Source organism: Chiloscyllium punctatum, chromosome 18 (assembly GCF_047496795.1).
Source record: "Chiloscyllium punctatum isolate Juve2018m chromosome 18, sChiPun1.3, whole genome shotgun sequence".
Lineage (NCBI taxonomy): Eukaryota > Metazoa > Chordata > Chondrichthyes > Orectolobiformes > Hemiscylliidae > Chiloscyllium > Chiloscyllium punctatum.
The window spans coordinates 87,676,581-87,700,988 of record NC_092756.1 but is presented as its reverse complement, the minus strand read 5'-3'; the positions used below and the strand labels follow the sequence as shown (position 1 = coordinate 87,700,988).

General features: G+C 45.8%; 1 protein-coding gene across 1 annotated transcript; it reads right to left on the bottom strand.

The window, feature by feature from the left end:
* Positions 1-930: 930 nt before the first annotated feature.
* On the bottom strand, positions 931-21,545 carry LOC140489036 (cytochrome P450 3A19-like). The gene is made up of 9 exons (XM_072588275.1): positions 21,465-21,545; positions 19,863-19,915; positions 14,557-14,656; positions 11,457-11,570; positions 7,573-7,654; positions 6,862-7,025; positions 4,733-4,956; positions 2,586-2,748; positions 931-1,005 (listed from the first exon to the last, which is right to left on the bottom strand). Exons 1-9 carry the CDS (start codon positions 21,543-21,545, stop codon positions 931-933), a joined length of 1,056 nt encoding a protein of 351 aa, XP_072444376.1.
* Positions 21,546-24,408: the final 2,863 nt, after the last annotated feature.

Here is a 24,408-nt window from a genome sequence, read left to right as displayed (position 1 = left end):
AGGTGGGTTTTAATCATTGATGGTTGTCATTGTCATGATTGGAATGAGCTGAGAGTGTGATGCTGGAAAAGCACAGCAGGTCAGGCAGCATATGAGGAGCAGGAAAATCAACGTTTCGATCAGCTAGGTGGAGTTCCCGGATTGGGGCTGTTAACCTGGTCCAATCAGGGAGCCCTGGCTGACAGATATAAACAGTAGCGTCAGAGATTTTGCTCAGGCAGGAAGCCAACTCTAAGGGAGCTGGATCAGTGGCAAGGGGAGAGAGAGAGAAAGCTGGATCAGTATCATGCACTGTGCACGTGAAAGTAAAGGGTGACTTGATGACTTGATGACTGGATACTGGCCTCTGTGGAGTTATTTCAGTCTTGCTCACCATTACTGTGACTGGCTTTTCATTGAATTTACATTCTCCCATCACCACGGTGAGATTTGAACGTCTCCCTGTTGATTAGTCCCAGAATACTGAATTACTGAGGCATTACTACTAGCTGTTAACACAATGTAGTGAGGGATAGGGAGCAAGGGTCACAGAGAGAGATCAAAGGGTCAAACAGACTTTCAACTATTCCAACATTCCCATTCCATCTTATTGTGACTCACAAAACCAAAGACAGATGATCGTATTTACAAATTCTGGTTTATTGGTTTGAGTGAGTATGATATAGAAATTTTTACTCAGAAATATCCAACTGATACACGCAGGGAGAACAAGGACTATACACTTAAGTGAAGCATGCACTTGGGAAAGGCTTACGTGTCTTCCTGTCTAACTCTCCTCAGTCAGTCTTATAAACTGTCCGATATATAATCACTGTTATCTCACATCACTGGACAAGTTCGTTTAGTGGTGATGAATCTAATTTCTCTGAAAGGTCCTCAAGATCTCCATTAATGCTGACAATTATCTCAACATGTTCCTTTTCCTCTGAACTACAACAGCTCTATCTGCAGGGTGATGGGTATTTTTGACCTGGTCACACCCAGTGTCTCAATATCAAGGTACATCTGTAGGAAGGAAGCAGAGATGGAGACAATGTGAAACACTGTCGGGTTCAATGTTGGCACTACCCCAGAAACCCTGAGCCCCACGAGCACACCCGCCCACCTACAGTGTCTCATGGAGCGCCTTGTATCATGTGCTCGATGGCTGTTGAAATATCTGGAGGCACAAAGACCAGTGAAGGACATCAGTGGCTCAGTGGTGAGCACTGCTGCCTCCCAGCGCTAGGAACCTGGGTTCAATTCCAGCCTCGGGCAACTATCTGCATGACATTTGCATGTTCTCCCTGTGTCTGCACCGGTTTTCCTCCCGCAGTCCACAGATGTGGAGGTTAGGCGGATTGTCCCCGAGGGTCCAAGGACATGCAGCCTCGGTGGGTTAGCCAAGAGGAATGCAGATTTATGAGGTGGGTCTGGGTGGGATGTTCTTTCGAGGGTCAGTATGGACTGAATGGCCTGCGTCCACACAGCTATGAAGGCTGGACTTCAATCTCATTGGAAGCATTGTGAGAGAGTCAATCGTTCATCCGTAGCCCATTGCAGCTCCTACCTGGTTTTCTAAGTTAAGGCCCGCTACCTAACAACAGCTCATGGCTGAGAATAAGCAGCAGGCAAGAGTGAACAGCTGGGGCTATATTAAAGAGCCTCAAACATTTTTTTTTGTTGGAAACTTTGACACAGAGGGACAGTCTTGAGCTAAAGCAGGTCCTTATGCAAGAAAGGTTCTGTTGTTATTCTGGTCAGAGAGTTATAAGGAGAGATTGGGGGGAACGGGTCACCAACAGTTGATCAGAAGCTTTGCTGCCTCTTGGCCAGGCACTCCCGCTATCACCAGTAAATTTCGGGATCCAGCTGTAGCAGAACGGAAGGAAGTCAGCCGGGGACAACGGGAACGGCCAATCGGACAGTCTCTGCCCAGTCAGCGGTTTGAGGATGGGGTGAAGAGGGTGGGCTAAGTTCACCCTCTTTGGGGAAAATGAATCATAGAATCCCCACAGTGTGGAGGCAAGCTATTCGGCCCATCAGTTCAACACCGGCCCTCCGAAGAGCATCCCATCCAGACCCATCCCCCTAATCCTGTAACCCTGGGTATCCCATGGCTAATACACCTAGCCTACACATTACTGGACACCAGGGGCAGTTTTCCCATAGGCCTGTTCACCTAACCTGCACATCTTTGGACTGTAGGAGGAAACCAGAGCATCCAAAGGAAATCCACTCAGAGAATATATGTGATATAAGGACTCTTCTGGCCCACCAGGTCCATCATGGCTGATATGTGTCTCAACCCCATCCTCGTGCATTCTCTCTGTAGCCTTTGATCCCCTTTACTAATTGAGAAGCTATTCATCTCTGTCTTAAATACACTCAATGACTTGGCCTACTGTGGCATTGTTTTCCACAGATTCACCGATTGCATACACTGGATAGAACACCGACAGGCCATTCAGCTGCACCAGTCCATACCAGGCTGTTATTCATACCACGCGTGAGCCTTACACATTCCCAACTTCATCTCTTTATCAACAGTTACGATGAGCTGTTAGTAAGTGATGTCTCCGGGGTCTGACAGCACCGTTACTCACCGGGGTCTGTGAACACCAGGTAAATCGATAACGCGTCAGAATTGAGGCCAAAGCCACTTTCACCATCATAACGCTAAACTCACTCCCGATGCAGCTGAAGGCGCCGAGGCCAAAGGGCAGGTAGCACACAGGGTCACGAAGATCTCGCTCTTCTCTTGTGAACCTACACATGTTGATAAACAAAAATCAATAAGAACTCAAGAACGAGGCACAGGAGTAGGCCATTCAGGTCTTTGAACCTTATTTAATACCGTCATGGCTGATCTCAGCTTGGGCTCAACTCCACTCTCCTGTCTGCTCCCATGATCCTTCAACCCATGACTAATTAAAAATCCGTTTATGTCCTCCTTAAATTTACTCAGTGTCTCGGCCTCCACCACATTCTGGAGGAGTGAATTCCTCCTCATCTCTGTTTTAAATCTGACGCCCGATCCTAAAACTACAACCTCTTGACACACTCGCTACATCTTGTTATGAAGTCGAGAGCATGCATGGTCACTTTAAGATAGAAAGTGATTTTCTTAAGTTGAAGCAGCTAAAGGTCCTGCTGTTCCAAATGTTAAATGGATACCTGAGTTTTGGTTGTTGTTTTGACAACAATTCGAATTTAACCAATGAGTATAAATTATGCCCAGGATACCAGAAGCCAATGGAATTTGAATTTTGTTGTTTTGACACTTGGAAACCAATCAAATTATAATAATTTAATGTGTCGTGGGGGTTATATGAACCTGCTATTTTGAAAATTAGAGGGAGAACAACTGCCATTGAACAGCGAGCAACTGCTGTAGAGCCAGAGATTTAACTGCCCATCTAATATCTTGCTATCAAAGAAATTAGAAATCACTCTCTATCAAAAGGAACCTTTTTCATGTAAAACATAATTGCGGTAAAACGAAAGAAGATGACTCAGGGAGATTAACAGCTGGATGATTGAAGGCAGTGGGGAAGGCAAGAGACTGCGGGGTCTTCAGATTAAGTTAATGTAATGTTTAATGTGTGCTATTGGAACAGCATTTTTTATAGATTTGCTGTCAAATAGTATGTGGTTAAGAAAATGGGGGCTTAAATTTGTGAATAGTTTTATTCACTATTAGAGTTAAGAAAACAAATAGCTATTTTTTTCTTTAAATAGTGAAATGTAGGCATCGTCTGTCACTCATATTTTATTAGATTACAGGTGAGGCGAGTTTTTCTGGGAGTTTGGTTTAATTAACAGAAGGGTTTGACCTCTGCTTCATAAAAGTCTATTTTTTCAATCCCCTTTAGCATCTTTTCTACTGAATTAGATCTCCTGTCATTCTTCTGAAACTCGAGGGAGAGTATGAGCCTAAATTGCTCAATCTCTCTTCATAAGAAAAATCCCTCATCTCAGGAATCAATCAAGCGAACCTCCTCTGAATTGCCTCTGAAGTAACTACGGCCTCCTCGAGTAAGGGGACCAAAACACAACACAATATTCCAAGTGCAGTCTCATTAATACCAACAGAGGAAATGTGAAGTTGGCCATTTAGGACCGACGTGGGATAATTTTCTTCCCTCAAAAGCTTGTGAATCTTTGGAATTGTCCACTCCAGAGAGTTGTGGCTGCTCAGGTACTGAGTACAGAACAACCTCAATTTCCCGAACATCAATTATCCGAACAAAATCTCAAGGTCCTGTAAAAACACTATCCATTATCCAAACAATCTGTTATCCGGACTCTCAGTTATCCGAACAAAATACTCCCTGCACATCTCGTTCGGATAATCGAGGTTGTTCTGTACATTCAAGAGGTGGCATTGCTCGATATTGCTAAACCAGCCATCCAGCCAACCGAGCTAACCAACCCCCTAGCAAATGCAACAGCAAACTCAATGGGCCAAATGGCCTACTCCTGTGTCTATTCCTTATGTTCTTATGATCCGTGGCCTTTTGAATGTTGATGGACCCGGTTCTTGGGATGGGGGCGGAGGCTTTAGACTTGATGGCAATTTAAGAGATTAGTGGTAACTTGTCAAAATATTCTGACAAACAGTTAAAAAGCCACTCGCAGAGAAAGATATTGCTGCTTCTTACATTCTGTATTTCCCAAACATTAACGGATGAAGCAAGTGGCATCGTCAACTGGTTATAACCAAGATGGTTGCCGTTCACCCCTAGGTTACCTCAATGGGTCAAATCTGCATGGATGGTCCCAAAATTCCCTGCTGTGATGCATCACCCAGACCGGGACTGTGACCTGGATTCCTCTGGAAATTTTCAGATCACAAACCTCCACCAGTTTTTGACAGGTCCTTTGCAGCCAAACCACAGGAGGGAACAACCGCAATGTTTCCATGACGACCATGTCGAGGTATTCCATTCCTGCAATGTTTTCGTAGGTGAAACCCTTACAAAATATAAAGTAAAGTCAGAGGTGCCCCAAACTGCTGAAGGATTTATCGAGAACGCAATTGAATAATTCGCCGAGTGCTTCCACCCCAGATATGAGCAACGCTGCATTAACATCAAACGATGATTCAATGGCAGATTGAGAATTGGGAATCATAAGTACAAGTTAAGATACTTCCCTGTTTTGGGAATGCCAGGGAGCCAATATGAAAAGGGATAATGAGTTAATCCAGATCTTCATACCATTTCTTAATGCCTGAACCTTTTCTCTCATGAATTTTTTCCAAACTGAGATGAGGGATAATTTCTCTTCCAGGTTTGTATTTCCGAGGGGCATTCTGAAGGAAGCTGGAAGAGAAACCTCCACTGACTTAGTGGTACTGGGCAGAGATTTTTCTTGTGTAATTACGTAGAGAATCCCTCTCTATGTTGAGCGTTCCGCTGTAGAGCCATGTTTGGAATTCTATCCTTAAACATATACAGCTGCTAAATGCTCTCTTTCTCTTTGGCCAGACCAGGTCACCATTGGTGGGAGAACGTTCAATGTGAACTCTATCACGTTCTCCTCTTGTTCAAAGCTGGCTCTCACTCATTTTGAGAAGTCCTACTCACTCCTGTTTAGCCTGTCCGCTGTATATTATCCTAGAAAGCCTACAGGGGAGAGAAAGGCCATTGGGCCCATCCAGTCTGCACCACCCCACCCTATTCCTGTTAATCTCATATTTCCAACAGCCAATCCACCCTAGCCTGCACATCCTTGGACTGTGGGAGGAAACCGGAGCACCTGAGGGAAGCCCATGCAGAGACAGGGAGAGTGTGCAAACTCCACGCAGTCATCTGAGGCAGGAATTGAACCCAAGCCCCTGGTGCTGCGAGGATGCAGTGCTAACCACTGAGCCACTGTGATGTATTATTGCAGGAGGGATTGTCTTTTTGGGATGCGATCAGCAATTTTCCTTTGGGGTGCAGTTTCTGGAGTCGGTGGGGTAGGCAGTTGCAAAATGTTCTGCGCTCCCATCTCTCCCCAGTGTGATCAGTAACATGGTCATAACTCTCTAGATCTCACATGAAGAAAGTTTTAAATCAGCATCTCCCACAATTTGACACAGATGAGTACATTCGCTGTTGGGCAGAAATGGGAGTTGGGTTTCTGAATTGTCATTATTGTTTGGAATTTTCTCAGTGCTGTCCCTTAGACAGCTACAGAGGTTTACTACCATTGATCATCATCGCTGGTGAGTTGGAGAGGAAGTTGCTCGAGAGTTGGGAAGCACAAAATCCCTACAGTGCGTAAAGAGGCCATAGAGTCCACCGTAGACCCTCTGAAGAGCATTCCACCCAGATCCTGCATTCCCCCCTACTTCCCATCCCTTAATCCCACATTTCCCATGGCTAACCCACCTAGCTTGCACATCCTTGGACACTATGGGCAATCCACCCTAACCTGCACCTGGACTGTGGGAGGAAACTGGAGCACCCGGAGGAGACCCACGCAGACACATGGAGAACGTGTAAACTCCACACAGACAGTCGCCGGAGGGCTGAACTGACCCCGGGTCTCTGGTGCCGTGAGGGACTGAGCCATCAGCCCAAGCCCTTACCTGGTCTGGCCTACATGTGACTCCAGACCCACAGCAATGTGGTTGACTCTCAAATTGGGATTAGGGATGGGCAATAAATGATGGTCTATGCCCCATATCCCATGAATGAATATTAAAAAACACGGTCAGGAAAGTGGAGTTGAGGCCACAATCAGAATCAACATGATCTTAGAGAATGGGTGAGCAGCCTTGAAGGGCCAAAAGGCCTCCATCCTGCTCCTATGTCATATCTGCTTGATGGCTGCTTGGGTCAGTTTTGATGAGTGGATGTCTGGTGCTGGGTTTTTTTTGGGGGGAGGTACCTGTTGTTTGATGGCCGTGTGGACCTCCTGCTGAAGCTGGTGTTGGACGCTGGGATGCCTGGCCAATAAATATGCAACAAACTCCAACGTATGGGTTGCCATCTGGTAAGCACGGAGGAGAAAGCCTACGGCCTGGGCCACAACTTCATCTTCAGTCAACGTCGCTGAGGGAAACAAAATGGTTGGAAGGCAGGAGAGAAGTAAGGACATCACATTGATGTAGCACCATCCACATCCCCACGATATCCCAAGGTGCTTTACAATCGAGAGGATGGATCAGCTGATAGGAAGCCCAATTTGTTCACAGCAAGCTCCCACAAACAGCAACGTGATGGCGGGTGGATAACCAGGATTTTGGGAAATTTGATTTAACAATAATCCAGGGAGCCAGGTAAAGTTCTGAGGACCCAGGTTTGAATCCCACCGCGGGCAGAGGGTGGAATTTGAATTGAGTAATAATCTGGAAGTAAGAGTCTAATAATGACCATGAAACCATAGTCAATTGTCAGTGGGGGAGGATTGAAAACCCACTGGTTCACTAATGTCATGAACTGCCACCCTTACCTGGCCTACATGTGACTCCAGACCCACAGCAGTATGGTTGACTCTTAACTGCCCTCTGGGCAAATGAGGGTTGGGCAGTAAATGATGGTCTATGCCCGCATCTCATGAATAAATGTTTAAAAAATTGGTCATAGACTGCTTACTTACCGGAGGTCGGCAGCGATTTCTTTCCCTTCTCCATTTTGGTTTCCTCGTGATCTAAAAGGTACTGAAGATAACTACCGCATTTCTAGGGAGATAAAATCCAATGGTTTTAAAAAGAAGCCGATGCAAGTTTTTTTAAAGTGGTTTAGAATGGGCAGGCTGGAGCTGTAGATATGAACAATGATAGTCCAGTAACGGATCCATGCTCACTGTACTTATCATAGAGTCATAGAGATGTACAGCATAGAAACAAACCCTTCAGACCAACCTGTCCATGCCGACCAGATATCCCAACCCAATCTAGTTCCACCTGCCAGCACCCCCCCCATATCCCTCCAAACCCTTCCTATTATCTACCCATCCAAATGTCTTTTAAATGTTGTAATTGTACCAGCCTCCACCACTTCCTCTGGCAGCCCATTCCACACATGTACCACCCTCTGCGTGAAAAAGTTGCCCCTTAGGTCTCTTTTATATCTTTCCCCTCTCACCCTAAACCTCTGCCCTCTCGTTTTGGACTCCTCCACCCAAGGAAAATACTTTTTCTATTTACCCTACCTATGCCCCTCATGATTTTATAAACCTCTATAAGGTCACTCCTGAGCCTCCGACGCTCCAGGGAAAACAGCCCCAGCCTGTTCAACCTCTCCCTATAGCTCAAATCCTCCAACTCTGACAATATCCTTTTAAATCTTTTCTGAACCCTTTCAAGTTTCACAACATCTTTCCGATAGGAAGGAGACCAGAATTGTATGCAATATTAGTTGTGAATGGGGACTGGACACTGAACAAAGTAAAGAGACACCACACAGAAGCTGCTAGAAGCTGAACCTTTTGCACATTTTGTAATTGCAGAGATATTTTCAAATTCTTATGAATAAACCTGTCACGCACTCAGAAACCAGTGATATCTCAGTGTCTCTCTGAGGTGGGTAAAATACATGACAGACTCCACTCCAGCAGTAAGGTCATTCTCATCAATGGTAACAATTCCCCTTGTGTACCTTGGCTTTTTTATTTGGGGGTACAGAATGAGTTATGTACGGTTTTGGTCTCTTTGTTTGAGAAAGGAAGTACTGGCGCTGGAGGGTGGGAAGAGGAGGTTCACGAGTTTGATTCCGGAGTTGAGAGGGTTGGTTTATGAGGAGAGATTGAGATTGGGACTATACTCATTGGAATTGAGAAGAATGAGGGGGAATCTTACAGAAATGTAAAATTATGAAGAGAAAAGATAAGCTAGACGTGGGGGGCGGGGGGGGGGGGGGGGGGGGGGGTTGTTTCCACTGGCGGGTGAAACTAGAGCGAGGGGGCACAGCCTCAAAATAATGGGGTGCAAGTTTAGGACTGAGTTGTGGAGGAACTCCTTCACCCAAAGGGTTGTGAATCTGTGGAATTCCCTGCCCAGTGAAGCAGTTGAGGCTACTTCGTTGAATGTTTTTAAGGCAAAGAGAGATAGACTGTTGAACAGGAAAAGAGTTAAGGGTTATAGGGAGAGGATGGGTAAGTGGAGCTGAGTCCATGAAAAGATCAGCCATGATCTTACTGAATGGCGGACCAGGCCTGAGGGGCCAAAAGGCCTACTCCTGCTCCTAGATCTTATGTTCTTATGATTTCCATGAGTGCAGAGGGAGTGAGAGAGAAGACAAACAGATGGGGAGAGACAGAAGGAGACAGCAGAGAGAGTGAAAGAGAATAATTACAACACAGAAAATCCTTAAAGGGCAGCAGCAGAAATAAAAAACAAATCTTACTTGTGGCTCCTTGAAATCTTTCCTCCTCACTCGGGCCTTACGGACCAAGCCTGTGAAGTAACCAATGGCTTCCTTCCAAAATAAATGGAACTTAATCATCCGAAGGAGAGGCATTAAGACCGGAAACATCACTGGGAAGAACAATGGGAATTCAGAACGTTTGCCACATTCTGAGCAGCAATAGACTTTGATGTGGATTTAAACTTAATCATTGTGCTTGATGCTTTTAATAGTTTAATACTTTATACTTAGAGCCAAGGCTGGTCCTGACAGAACGAAGGACTTGTTAACATCAAAGATACTGAAACTTAAATCTCAGGAGCAGAGTGCTTGAGGTGCTGTGTTTATCATTTCTGTTAGTTGTCTTGATTACAAGGGCAACAATGAGCCTATCAATATACAGAGTCACAGAGTCACACAGAAACAGACTCTGCATGCATTAATGTTGCATACGTTACCCACGTGTCACAGAGATGGTGGAGTGTCTGCAGTGAGCCTGCAGTAGGAGATCCCAGTAATAGAGAAAGTTATGGCTTCTGTCATCCCTGCAAATATCCAAATCGAAGAGTGACATCGCCAGGACGTTCCGTGCGTACTGGGCAAATAATCTAGAAATTTAAAAAAAAACTCAAACGTCAAAAGGTGAGGAAAGGATTTCAATAGAGCTCCTGGTACAAAAGATACTACTGGCCACCAGCCCCATGGTCCATGGTGGAGCACTTCACCAGAAGGACTGTAAAGTTGGACACTTTGGAGTCATCGTCATAGAGACGTACAGCACGGAAACAGACCCTTCAGTCCAACTCGTCCATGCTGACCAGATATCCCAACCCAATCTAGTCCCACTTGCCAGCACCCAGCCCATATCCCTCGAAATCCTTCCTATTCATATAGCCATCCAGATGCCTTTTAAATGTTGTAATTGCACTAGCCTCCACCACTTCCTCTGGCAACTTGTTCCATACATGCACCACCCTCTGCATGAAAACGTTTCTCCTTAGGTGCTTTTTAAATCATTCCCCTCTCACCTTAATCCTATGCCCTCTAGGTTTGGACTCCGGCATTCTGGGAAAAAGACTTCGGCTATTAATCTTATCCATGCTCCTCATGATTTTATCAACTTTTATAAAGACACACACTTCCTTTATTTCTTCATTTTATTCTGCCTTTATATTCTATGTTCTGGTTTATTTTTCTGTGTTTTAAGATGGTGCCGGACACTTCTCAGTGTATTTTGTAACAAGATACACGTGGCAATAAATTAACCTTACATTTATACAATGCTTTTATGACCATAGTAAACAGCACCAAATGATACAGATTGATATAGATTGCTTGCCCAGGGCAGTAAAAGTCTTGCACTCACTCCCTCACAATGACAGGCTTTCCTTCTCTTTTTCCAAAGTGTTGCACAAGATCATCAGCGTTTGTGGCCATGGGTGGAAGCATCTGGAAAAGAAAAATTGAAGAGACATCCGCAAATTGTGGAAAGCAAGGGAAGTTCATGGAATAAGAGGCGAGACCAGCCATAACCAGAAGTAAAGTATCACACAAATGGCACAGCACAGATGGAGGCCATTTGGCCCATTGTGCCAGCTGCACCTCTTTGAAATTGCTGCCCCTCCCCATTCTCCCTATAAAATGCTGTAGAAGTGTGGATAAAGGGTTGATGTGAAGTAAAAATGCAGGCTGTGGATCAGTGAAGTCAGATCCTATAACAACCAGAACTACTGGGAGATGGTTCAATTTAGAAGTTTCACAATAAAGCCTTGATCTGCAAGTGTCCGATAAATAGTCAAGTTTATCTGTAGCATACTTCCTGATCTTTTAATTTCAAAAATGTGCTTTGTTCATAAAAAATATCTTTGTACTGTACATATAGCGGCACAAATGTAGATCTATTTTGTATTGTTATATATCAAGGAAACAACAAACATTGGAGTTTGACTCTATCCAAACAAACCAAAGACATCTCTTACATATATAACAGTATAATTACAAACATTCAGACTAAGGACCAACCAGAACTAGGTGACAGTGATGGCTGCTGGTAAGAGACAGTGCACTGTAACACCTGACTCCCTTCAAGGTGGTGGTTATCAGTGACACACAGGCAACACCAGATGGAACACAAACCTGCCTCAACTGAGTAGGACCGAAGGCTGGTGCCAGGATTTGGTGAATTCTCCTCCAGTCATCATTATCCGGCTGAAAGAAACTCTCACTAACTGGACATTTTGAGCGATGAGTCTGAGGGGGAAAAGGAGAAAGGAATATGAATCAGAAACTTAAAGACGAAAGAAGCATCATCTATAAAAGAGTGAAGAGTACCCAGACACAGTTTGAATATGAACAACAGACTTATACAATTTTGTATTTATTTCCAAAGAAATGGGAAAGGTTTTTGCCTTTATAGAGCACTTTTTACAACTTCAGGATGACCCAAAGCACCTCACACCCAACTGGGCACTTTTACAGTGTCATTGCTGCAATCAGTACAGAGGGAGTGCTACACTGTTAGGGTCACTGTCCTTCTGATGAGACACTGAACTGAGCAAACCCCCACCCCATCCTTCATCAACGGTGTGGACATAAAAGATTACATGGCGCTATCTTCAAGCCACGGGGTAGGTCACGTTCCATGTCCTGGTCACTGTTTATCCCTCAGCCAGTGGCTAAACCAATGCAGAAACATGGGAAACACCACCATTTGTAAGATCCCCTCTAAGCCACTCACCATCCCGATGCGGAATTGTATCGTTATTTCTCCACCTTCACTGGGACAAAGTCCTGGAACTCCCTCCCCAGCAGCTCTGCAGCTGGCCTTCTATCATCTGGACTGTAGCAGCTCATGAAGGTAGTTCAGCACCACATTCTCAATGGCATTGGTTCTGAAATGGTTAATGCTAGCAACTGCATTAAACTTCACCCAAGCTGATGATGCTGCACACACTTGGGTGGGGAAAATTCAAGTCTTGCTCAACAATGGCCTTTGCAATTATGTCTCAATAGCCAATGTAACTTGACCTTACTGTTATGACGATGTAAACTAGCCCTTGTTCAAGTAAGTGCCTCTTCTCACTAAGACTTGTGAGACTTGTCCATCATTTTCTACTTGGGGTGGCACAGTGACTCAGTGGTTAGCACTGCTGCCTCACAATGCCAGGGACCCGAGTTTGATTCCAGCCTTGGGTCACTGTCTGTATCGAGTTTGCACATTCTCCCCTTGTCTGTGTGGGTTTCCTCTGGGTGCTCCGGTTTCCTCCTACAGTCCAAAGATGTGCAGGTTATGGAGGATTGGCCATGCTCAATTGCCCATTGTGTTAGGTGTATCATTCAGAGGGAAATGGGTCTGGATGGGTTAGTCTTTGGAGGGTCGGTGTGGACTTGTTGGGCCGAAGGGCCTGTTTCCATACTGTAGGGAATCTAATCCAATCACGCCCCCCCTCAGTTTCCTCTGCACTAAGGAAAAGAAGCCCTTCTCATGCTTCAATCATTGATTCCACCCGCCCTGCCCCCCCCCCCAACCAAAGGGCGAAGATTCATCCCATCTAATTTCTCTAGAGATGAGTTGTAACATTAAGTTGGTTAGAGATATCTAAAAGGGAGCACTTCAGATCTTTGTTCACATGTCCATGTACAGGGTTTATGTGGAGTCTATCGGCTCAGTACACATCTTTCAGGATGAATGGTTCTCATAGCAGTCTGGGTTGTACCTCCATCTCCAAAATGATATTTTCGTTTAAATTTGATCAGTTTCCATTGCCCTTTAGTAAATTGTCATTTTTTGTCTCTGTGCCCCACTGGGGGCAGCTTAAAGCATGTATTTGTTCATTTTACAAAGAGTGGAAAAGGGCATTGATAGAAAAATTTTACCCTCGATTGTCAGCAGGTTGTGGTTGGTTCCACAGCACAGATGACAGAATCAATGCTGGCTCAGCTAATGTACCCCATGAATAAATAGCAAAGGAAAATACAAAAAATCTCAACTGTACTGCCTTACTTTCACAACAAAAACAGAAATTGCTGGAGAAACTTAGCAGAGTTCACTTCAGAGCGCCTTGGATGCAACAAGAGGAGGTTCAGTGGTTAGCACTGCTGCCTCTACATCGCCAGGGACCCAGGTTCGATTCCTGCCTTGGGTGACTGTCTATGTGGGGTTTGCACGTTCACCCTGTGTCTGCGTGGGTTTCCCTCTGGGTGCTCTGGTTTCCTCCCACAGTCCAAACATGTGCAGGTTAGGGTAGATTAGCCATGGGAAATGCAGGAATAGGGGAAGGTGGTGTGTGTGGGTTGGATGCTCCTTTGGAGGATTGGTGTTGTAGGGTTTCTACAATTCTGGAAAATATCCAGGCTTGAGCTGGCAAGTACCAGTTTTGCCACACTAATGCTAGGCAATTACCTTCTCAAATAAGAGACAATCCAACCCTCTTGACATTCAATGGTTCTACCATCACTGAATCCTCCCACTATCAACACTTTGGAGGGGGTGGGGTACCATTGACCAGAAACTCAATTGGATTTGCCACAAAAACACAGTGGCTACAAGGGCATGTCAGAGGCTAGGTATACCATGGTGAGTAACTCACCTCCTAACTCCCAAAACCTGTCCACAAGTCAGGAGTGTGATGGAATACTCCCCACACCCCCTGGATGGATGCAGCCCCAACAACACTCAAAAAGCTCAACACCATCCAGGGGCAAAGCAGCCCGCTTGATGGCGCCGAATGCACTCACTCTGCCACCGATGCTCAGTCGCAGCAGTGTGTACTATCTACAAAACCACTGCAGAAATTCACCAAAGACCCTCAGACAGCACCTTCCAAACCCATGACCACTTCCACCTAGAAGGACAAAGGCAGCAGATCCATGGGAACATGCAAGTTCCCCTCCAAGCCACTCGCCATCCTGATTTGGAAATATATCGCTGTTCCTTGACTGTCGCTGGGCCAAAATCCTGGAATTCCCTCCCCAGGGCCATTGTGGATCAACCCGATAGCATATGGAACTGCAGTGGTTCAAGAAGTCACCTCACCAGCACCTTCGCGGGGGGCACATCCACATCCCACGAGTGAATATAAAATAATTTCAGAACCGTTGTGAGGAAGGGTCACTGGGCCCAAAACATTAACTCGGCTTTTTCCCCACAGCTGCTGCCGATCCTGCTGAGTTTCTCCAGCAATTTCTGCTTTTGTCTCTGATTTCCAGCTACCGCAGTTCTTTGCTTTTGACTTACTTTAGCGCTGGCAAAGATTTTGCCATTATCTTCAACAAACACCTTGTGGATTATCTCAGTATCAGTGAGCAGTAGGTACGCTTGACGGCCCAGGTACAACCTAAACTTTTCAGTTGGATGTCAAAGACATAGAACATTGATCAGTTGAAGCAAAAACAAATGCAGGCTTAAAAGTAGCTGTCTTAAGATGTACTGCCAAGGTGTTGTAATGTCTGCAAAGCTTGCAATTCCTAACTGGCAGAGCCCAAGGAGTATCCAGTCCACCTTTTCTCTTGTTTTTTTTTAGATTAGATTACTTACAGTATGGAAACAGGCCCTTTGACCCAACAAGTCCACACCGACCCTCCAAAACGCAACCCACCCAGACCCATTCCCCTACACCTAACACTACAGGCAATTTAGCACAGCCAATTCACCTAACCTGCACATTTTTGGACTGAGGGAGGAAACCAGAGCACCCAGAGGAAACCCACGCAGACACGGGGAGAATGTGCAAACTCCACAGTCAGTCGCCTGAGGTAGGAATTGAACCCAGGTCTCTGGCACTATGAGGCAGCAGTGCTAACCACTGTGCCACCATGCCGCCCAGGAGAGGTGAGCGAGAGCTAAACCATTGTAAAACAAGGGTTAGGTATCCATTAGGCAAGGCTTGATGATGGGATTTTTACAACAAAGAAACAAAATTGGGATTTAACAGGTGTGCTCAGAATTAAAAAGGGACTTGAGGTTGAGGCAATATGGTGGAACTATTTCTCCTGAAGTGCTCCAGTCAAAGGAGATTGGAAGGACAACTTGAAGGAAGACATTTTTCTATTTGCAGGCAGTTATTATTGATCAGGGATGCACTTCCCGAAAGGGTGACGGAAACAGATTCAATAGTAACATTAACATTCTGAAATACATGTGATAAGAAACTGAACTGGACCAGCCATATCAATACTGTGGCCACAAAAGCTGGTCAGAGCTACTCTGTGAGTAACTCACCTCCTGAACCCCCTACAGGCTGTCCACCATTGACAAGGCATGAGTCAGGAAGATGATGGACATCTCCCCACTTGCCTGGATGGATGCAGATTCAACTGCATTCAAGAAGCTTGACATTACCACCTGATGAAGGAGCGTTGTCCCGAAAGCTAGTGTGCTTCCAATTAAACCTGTTGGACTATAACCTGGTGTTGTGTGATTTTTAACTTTGTGCACCCGAGTCCAACACCGGCATCTCCAAATCAGGATAAAGCAGACTGCTTGATTGGTACACCCTCTGCAAACAATCACCCATCCACCACCTTCAACACTGACACATAGCATGAGAAGGGAATGGCATCTACAAGACTTTTCGACAGCACCGCCCATTCATCAGAAATGGCCATCGCTAGTTGTACCAGCTTTTATTGCCCATCCCTAATTGCCCAGAGGGTAGTTAAGAGTCAACCATGTTGCTGTGGGTCTGGAGTCACATGGGGGCCAGACCAGGTCAAGATGGCAGTTTCCTGCCCTAAAGGACATTAGTGAACCAGTTGGGTTTTTCTGACAACACAGTCATCATTACACTCTTAATTCCAGATTTTTATTCAATTCTAATTCAGCCATCTGCCGTGGCGAGATTCAAACTCAGGTCCCCAGAACATTACCAGGGTCTCTGAAGTAACAGTCTAGCGATAATATCACTACGCCATCGCCTCCTTTCGACACCACTTAGAATGGCAGCAGATACATGGGAATACCACCACTGCAACTTCCCCTCCAAGCCACTCACTATCCTGATTCAGAAATGTAGTTCCTTCAGTGACGCTGGGTCAAGATCCTGGAAATCCTCTCCCTGAGGGCATTGTGGGTCGACCTACAGTGCGTTAGGGGTGGGACAATAAACACTAGCCCAGTCCGCATCCTGTAAATAAATTTAGCTTCAAAGAAGCAGCGCAGACAGATTGGGCTGAGTGGCCTCCTTCATGAATCTGTGCTCCTTGACAAAGTGGTGGAGAGAGAGAAGGAAGCAACAAAGGCCACTGGCACAATTACAGGGTGAGATAATAGAGCACTGGGAGAATCCACAACCACCCCATTGCGTTGTTGAGTGCTGTTAAAGAATAGAATCCATCACACACTATTGAGGAGATCAGTATCTGAGGGAATTTCAATAATTAATCCATTATAATTCATCCTACCTCCAGGAGCCTCAATAACATTGGCTAAGTTATTTTGAGAAGCTAATTGAGTTCTGCACAAGAGAAGATAACCCAAGACTTATTTCCCCAAGTGCCATGTTGTGTTGCCATAGTCTTACTAGACCATAGGACGGCTCTCTCATTAAAGAGAGAGAGAGAGACAACTGGTGGTGATTTAATCTGAGGGCTACCATGTCTCAAGCAAGGGGAGAGGCTGAGAAGAAGAATCCTTCATGGTAACCTCAGCCACAGATGGGAACCGGACCAATGCTGTTGGTATCTCACTGCTTTGCAAATCAACCATCCAGCCAACTGAGCTGTGCATAGGGGCAAGCAGCCATAACTTAAGGTATAGACTGAGCTAAGTTTGTCACAGGAGAATAATGACCCATGTATCTGTCAATGAATGGTTTTGAAAGGTCATAGAGTCATAGAGATATTCAGCACGAAAACAAACCCTTTAGTCCAACTCATCTATGCCGACCAGATATCCTAAATTAATCTAGTCACATTTGTCAGTATTTGGCCAATATCTCTCTAAACCCTTCCTATTCGTAAAACCATCTAGATGTCTTTTAAATGTTGTAATTGTACCAGCCTCCACCACATCCTCTGGCAGCTCATTCCATGCACGCACCATCCTCTACATGAAAAATTGGCCCTTAAGTCACTTTAAAATCTTTCCCCTCTCAGTCTAAACCTATGCCCTCTAGTTCTGGACTCCCCCAAGCCAAGGAAAAGACCTTGTCTATACATTCTATCCATCCCCCTCATGATTTTATAAAGCTCTATAAGGTCACCCCTCAGCCTCCGATACTCCAGGATAAACAGCCCCAGCCTATTCAGCCTCTCCCTCTATAGCTCAAACCAGTCTCAAAATGTTAACTCCGTTTCTCTCTCCGGAGATGTTACCAGACCTGTTGCATTCCTCCAGTGCCACTAGGGGGTGTCATTTAGCTCAGTTGGTCAGATGGCTGGTTTGCACTATGAAGTGATGTCAACAGTATGGGCCTGATTCCTGTGCTGGCTGGTGTCACTGTGAAGAAGTTTTGTTCTTGACCTTTCCCATCACCTGAGGCGTGATGGCCCTCATGTTAAATCATCACCAGTCATCTCTCTAATGAGACAGCAGCCCTATAGTCTGGGAAGAAAATGGCAACACAATCCTGTAATACTCCAAGTCTGATAAGACCTAGGCACCCATGCCTCTTACCAGTCTGCCAGGTCCTCCCAGGCATCTCACTCCTATCAAAGTTAATAACCCAACCCTAAATACATGCTGAAAAGTCCTAAATCAGCTTTGTTCAAATGTCTGTTTAGATCAGAGTGGTGCTGGAAAAGCACAGCAGGTCAGGCAGCATCCGAGGAGCAGGAAATTCGTCATTTCGGACAAAAACATTTGTTCAAATGTCTGTCCATCTAAAGCCGATAGGATTTCAGTCACCAAAATAAGATACCATGAGGCTCTTGTCAAGGGCTTACATGGACCTTTTTGCTGCATGTTTTGCTATACAAAACAGTTCCAGTCCAATGTCTGTGTATCTTGATAAAGCATGGCTGTCACCGTGGCTCAGTGGTTAGCGCTGCTACCTCACAGCGCCAGGAACATACGTTTGATTCCAGCCTCAGGCAACTATCTGTGTGGATTTTGCACATTGTCTGTGTGGGTTTCTTCTGGGTGTTCCAGTTTCTTTCCACAGTCCAAAGATGTGCAGGTTAGGTGGATTGACTATGCTAAATTATCAGTAGTGTGCAGACTAGGTGAATTAACCAGGGTAAAATGCAAGGTTATAGGGATAGGGTGGGGGTCTGTGTTTGCGTGGGATGCTCTGCAGAGGATCAGTGAAGACTTGATGGATTGAACACCTCTTTCCACATCCTAGAGATTCTATCAACATCTCAATTTTCAATCAGCTAAAAGCTTCCAATGGAGCAGTGGGGTTGTTCAAAGCATTTACTCCCATTCTGTGACTGGCTTAACTCTTGGTTCCCATAGAACCAGTAGGATGCTGTTTGTTTAATCTAGACCATGTCAGTTCTCCGCAGAGCAAGGAAAAGCCACAATCTTGACATTATTACAGGTACATTCCCACCAAACCAACAATATAAAAAAACAGAGTTGCCCAAACGAAGGATCGGTGTGGACCTGGTGGGCCGAAGGGCCTGTTTCCACACTGTAGGGATTCTATGATTCTATAACAAAAAAAAATGCCTTTTTTCTCAGAATATGCCAGGACTTATTTTATATTTTACTTGACTCGATTCAGATTAACCTATTTGGACAACTCGGCTGCATGCGAAATTGCTGCCTCTTTTGCCATTTTGCACGCTCCAAACTACCTTTGACCCCACCTGATCCAGACTAGCACAAACCACCCTGTGGCCCAGATATCCTGAACCGACACCACAAAACCCTCATAATCCAGCACGGGTCGCTGTGTCCAAGGCTGTCCGTTTTGAGGGTACCTGTAGCATCGTGCTCCATAGCTAACTGGGTTGCCTGGCTGTTTTGCTCCCTCTTTGACCAAGCTTCCTTTCTACCTATTGACTGTCAATTCAAACATGGATTCCCCAAAAGTCAAGAGAGTGCACTGGCAGGAAAGCAGAAAGGGGATATTCCATAGCTTTGGCAGATAAGGCTACGGAGAATTCAAGGCGATTCTATAAATACATTGAGGGCAAAACAGCAACTATAGACAGAATAAGGTCCCTTAGAGATCAACAAAGGCTGTCAATGCATGGAGCTGCTGGAGATGGGTGAGATACTAAATGCATATTTTGCCTCAGTATTTACTGTGGAGAAAGACGTTGAAGCTTGGGAACTTGGGGAAACAAGTAGTGATGTCTTGAAAACAAGTCCACATTACAGAAAATGAAGTCCTGGAAGTCTTAAAACACATAAAGGTAGCTAAATCCCCGGGATCTGATCAGAAAGGTTTAGAGGGATATGGGTCAAATGCAGGCAAATGGGACTAGTTTAGTTTGGGAAACCTGGTTGGCTCAGAGGTGGTGAACGCGGAAGGGTCTGTTTCTGTGCTGTATGGCTCTGTGACTATATGATTCTATGGTTGCACTCCTGTGTACTTCCAATGTTTCATCCTTCTTTAAAAAAATGTTCCAAATAAATATGAGTTGTCTTACCCCCAGATATTGCCAAAAGTATTGTAGCATTCCATATCTACAATATGCAGGTCCTGCAGATGAGAAAAGGAAATTAGGTTACAGAACACACAGAAACAGTTAGAGACACTCACCTTGAAGCCTGAGGTCTCATCCATAGATGCTGTGGCTTTGACCTGAAGTTGTTGTGTTACAATAGTCTTACCAGACCATAGGGGCTGTTTACTCATTAGAGAGAGAAGCGACAGGCAGTGATTTAGATTAGATTCCCCTACAGTGTGGAAACAGACCCTTTGGCCCAACATGTCCACACCGACCCACCGAAGAGTAATCCACCCACACCCACTCCCCTATCCTATGTTTACCCCTGACTAATGCACCTAACACTATAGACAATTTATCATGGCCAATTCACCGAACCTGCACATCTTTAGACTGTGGGAGCACCCGGAGGGGTCCATAATGGCACCCGGAGGAAACCCATGCAGACCCGGGGAGAATGTGCAAACTCCACACAGGCAGTCACCCGAGGCAGGAATTGAACCCGGGTCCCTGGCACGGTGAGGCAGCAGCGCTAACCACTGAGCCACCAGACCTCAGGCAAGGGAAGAGGTTGCGAAGGAGAGTCCTTCATGGTATCCTCAAGCCAGTGATGGGAATTGAACCCACGCTGTTGGCTTCACTCTGTCAACTGAGCTAAACCTTTGACCTGTAGATGGTACCAGGCTCTGTGTCAGGAGCCAAGGGCAAATGTAAAGCCAAACTTGACAAAACTGGGTCACCCTATTGGAAGATAAAGTGAAGGTGATCAAGGATGTCTCGGCTCTCATGCCTGTAATGGAGCTTAGGTCTTTCCTTGGCCTGGTGAATTATTACGGAAAATTCATGTGTAACCTGGCTGCCATCCTGGCACCTTTGCACTAACTCTTATAAAGGGGTTCGACTTGGGAATGGTCACGGAGCCAAGCCGTAGCTTTCAGGGAAGTGATGAAATAGCTATCATCCTCTAATGTGTTGGCACACCATATTTCCCAGGCGAGATCTAGTATGCGATGCCTCCCTGTAGGTATTGGGGGAGTATTAGCTCATAGGTGGCCCAATGAAGAGGAACACCCAATAAGGTCTACATCTAGGACTTTGGCTATGGAGAGCGTAAATATACCTAGATAGAGGACATTTGACAGTCATATTTGGAGTCAGGAAGTTCCACCATCACCTTTATGGACATAAATTTATAATAATAACAGCCTCTGCTGGGTCCACTTAAAGAGGACAAGGCAATGCCACCCATAGATTCAGCCCAAATTCAGCAGTAAACTCTCATACCAATTGCGTATAAATACGAGTTGGAACACTGTCCAGGAGGCAAAGTAGTGAATGCAGAAGTGTTGAGTCACCTCCCACTGGCAGATACATGACCAGTGGTACCACCACTGGAAGAGTCCATAATGACACACTTCCAGTCACAGCTGAAAACATCAGACTTTCGATGCAGAAAGATCCGGTTCTGGCAAAGCTGAAACAGCTGGTGGTGATGAGGGAAACCAAAGGGCCATAACGACTAGAACTGAAACCTTTTTGGACCCAGAGAGACCAGATCATAGTAGAGTCGCTGTCAGTTACCGACTGAACTCCACCAGGACCAACCAGAATGAAGACATTGGCGAGGAGTTGTGTCTGGCAGCCAGGATTGGATGCAGACATAGTCACTTTGGTGGGGCAGGGCCCACAGTGCCAACAAGGACAGAAATTACTGCCAACAGCTCCTGCCACATTCGTGGGAATGGCCAGGAAAACCCTGGATTTGTTACATGTTGACAATGTAGGTCCTTTCATGGGTTCAAATTCTTAGTCATTGGGGACGCCCACTCAAAGTGGGTGGACATGCTTTCATCAAACACAGGGATGAAGATGGAAAAACTACGAACCTTTTCCAATACACGCACTCCTGGAAGTGTTGGTCACAGACAATGTACCATCATATACCAGAAGGGAATTTGAGCATTTCCTAAATATTTGACTTTTAAGGATATATACCATCCATCCTCCAATGGTCAGGCACAAACAACAGTCCAAACTTTGAAGGCAGGCATAAAGAAAAAACTGACAGCTTCACTAAATCCCTAACTGTCCTGGTTCCTGTTTGATTACAGGACCATCCCTCACACAGCTACAGGAATGGCTCCACCAGAGTTGTTGATGGGGAGTAGAGTGTATAACAGGTTAAATCTGAACTTCCTGAACCTGGGAGGGGAGGGTGAAACAACATCAGGAATGTCAATACCAGACACAAGACTCCACTACGCGAGAGAGACTGTTTACTTCAGGTGATGAAGTTCGAGAGTGGCCCTGTGTGGGTAAGAGGCAGGGTCAACGCGAGGTCAGGTGCAGTGATGTATAATGTTCGGGTGGGTGTGACAGTCCTGAACAAGCACGTGGACCATCAGAAAGCTACAAACTCACAAACAGGGCAGGAATAAATCGTACGCGGCTCCTCAACAGCCTTTCCGACTTTTCCAAAACCCATGGGCTCTCCCTCTCCGTCAGGGGTTGAAGAGACCTCGGAATCTGAGATGGACACCGGTGGATGTTGCTGCCTCAATGCCTTTGCCGCCTGAAGAAGAGACTGAATTTCTTCCGAGATGCTCCAGGGACAAGAGGCTAGGGACTGTGTTACACATTGCCCGGATCCGAGGCAGAGTTAGAGGAACCTGACCCTGTGCTAAAACACCCCAGGAGGAGCTCCACTAAGGAAGAACCAGCCCATATCCTCGGACCCAGAGGGGGAGGGATGGAGTGATTATAACAGTTCGGTGGAGTTCCCTGACTGGTCCAATCAGCGAGTGCTGCCTGACAGATATAAACAGGAGCGTCAACCTTCTCCTCTGCTCTTGGCTGCACTTCAGTCCCATACTCCTGATCTTCGGGCACCCGGTACGGAGGAGGGAGGGCAGGTCCGAAGACCTCCTCGTGGGTCTGCTCCTGGGCCTGGCCAAACTGGCAATCAACAGGTCCAGGCAGCGGGCCATGGAGGGGGTCGTTAGGGCCGACTGCCTGCCCCTCTTACGTTAGAGCCCGGGTGTCCTTGGAGAAGGAGCACGCGGTGTCCACCAACACCCTGGTGTTGTTCAGGGAGAGGTGGGCGGCGCAGGGAGTGAAGTGCATTATTTCTCCCTCCAACTCTATTTTGATTTAACCTCTGCCCTCCCTTCACTGTTTGATCACACAGCATTGCCCTTTGATGTGAAGGGCAGTGCTTGTCACTGGCCACTTGGGTGTTTCCTTTCTTCCTGATGGTGGAAAATGAATAAAGATTTATGCACTTGTTGTTTTTCACTAAAAAAGAGAAAAGAATAAACAGGAGTGTCAGAGGTTCTGCTCACTCTGAGAGCTGGCTCTGAGGGAGCTGGATCAGTGTCAAGGGCTCTCCACGTGAAATAAAGGGTGACAGGATACTGGCCTCTGTGGAGTTATTCCAACCACCTTCCGTGTTGGGTCTTGAACTCATATCCTCAGAACATCACATTGGAGGTTTTTATTGCATTACTAGGCCCTGGGGTGGTGTGGTGGCTCAGTGGTTAGCCTGGTGCCTCACAGCAGCAGGAACCTGGGTTTGATTCCCACTTTGGGTGACTGTCTGTGTGGAGTTTGCACATTCTTCCCCATGTCTGCATGGGCTTCCTCCCACAGTCCAAATATATGTAGGTTAGGGTGAATTGGCCATGCTAAATTGCCCATAGTGTTAGGTGCATTAGTCAGAGGGGAATGGGTCTGGTGGGTTACTCTTCAGTGGGTTGGTGTGGACTGGTTGGGCCGAAGGGCCTGTTTCCACACTGTAGTGAATCTAATCCAATCCATGACATTACCACCACACCAATACCTCCCTGACACCCTGAGATGGGCAGAAAGATGTTTTCCTAAATTCACAATCACTTTATGATGGTGTTGGCACTTAGGTGTAACATTCCTCCCTCCGCACAAACAGAATTGTTCTTTTAAAGAAAAGTTTCTTGATTTTAAAAACCAAGTTCGACATAGTTTGACTTTCTCCAAGTAATCATTGACTGCGACACTTCCAGCGTAAGTGCCAGAAGTGGCGCTGTCTCAAAGTATATCCTCTTTCGACAGATCAGATTGGAATCAACAGCCTGGAGGCCCCATGTATGATCCTGTGTACATTCAGGACTCGTTCCCTTTTGTCTAAACCCTCACCTTTCGGTATATGGATGGAATCGACCCAAGGAATAGCCTTGGGGACGGCCCGGGAATACACTGCTCCTTAAACGTACTGTATGGCCATACAGCATATCTGAAACCGAATCAAACAGAATCATTCAATCAACATGGCACTGCAGGAGACCATTTGGTCCATTAGGTAATACTAGCCCCTTTCTCCAGTTACTCGCTCCCCCGCTCTTTCCACATATCCTGGAAAAGTTTCCTCCTTTAAGCTTTCAATCCCTTCTCAAAGCCACTCTTGAACCTTTGTCCATCTCTTATCAGGTAGTGCATTCAAATGTAAAAATGATTCAGACGCTATAAAGAGTTATGGAGGTTCGGAAACCTT

Bases quoted from the DNA above. Each gene is read 5' to 3' on its own strand.
- LOC140489036 (XM_072588275.1), bottom strand. From the start codon at position 21,545: ATGTCTGCATCCAATCCTGGCTGCCAGACACAACTCCTCGCCAATGTC. The intron at 14,657-19,862 runs GTAAGACAACTC...TGAAAAGTTTAG, and splicing joins ACTTTTGGCAATATCTGGGG to GTTGTACCTGGGCCGTCAAG. The intron at 7,026-7,572 runs GTAAGTAAGCAG...TGTTTCCCTCAG, and splicing joins GAAATCGCTGCCGACCTCCG to CGACGTTGACTGAAGATGAA.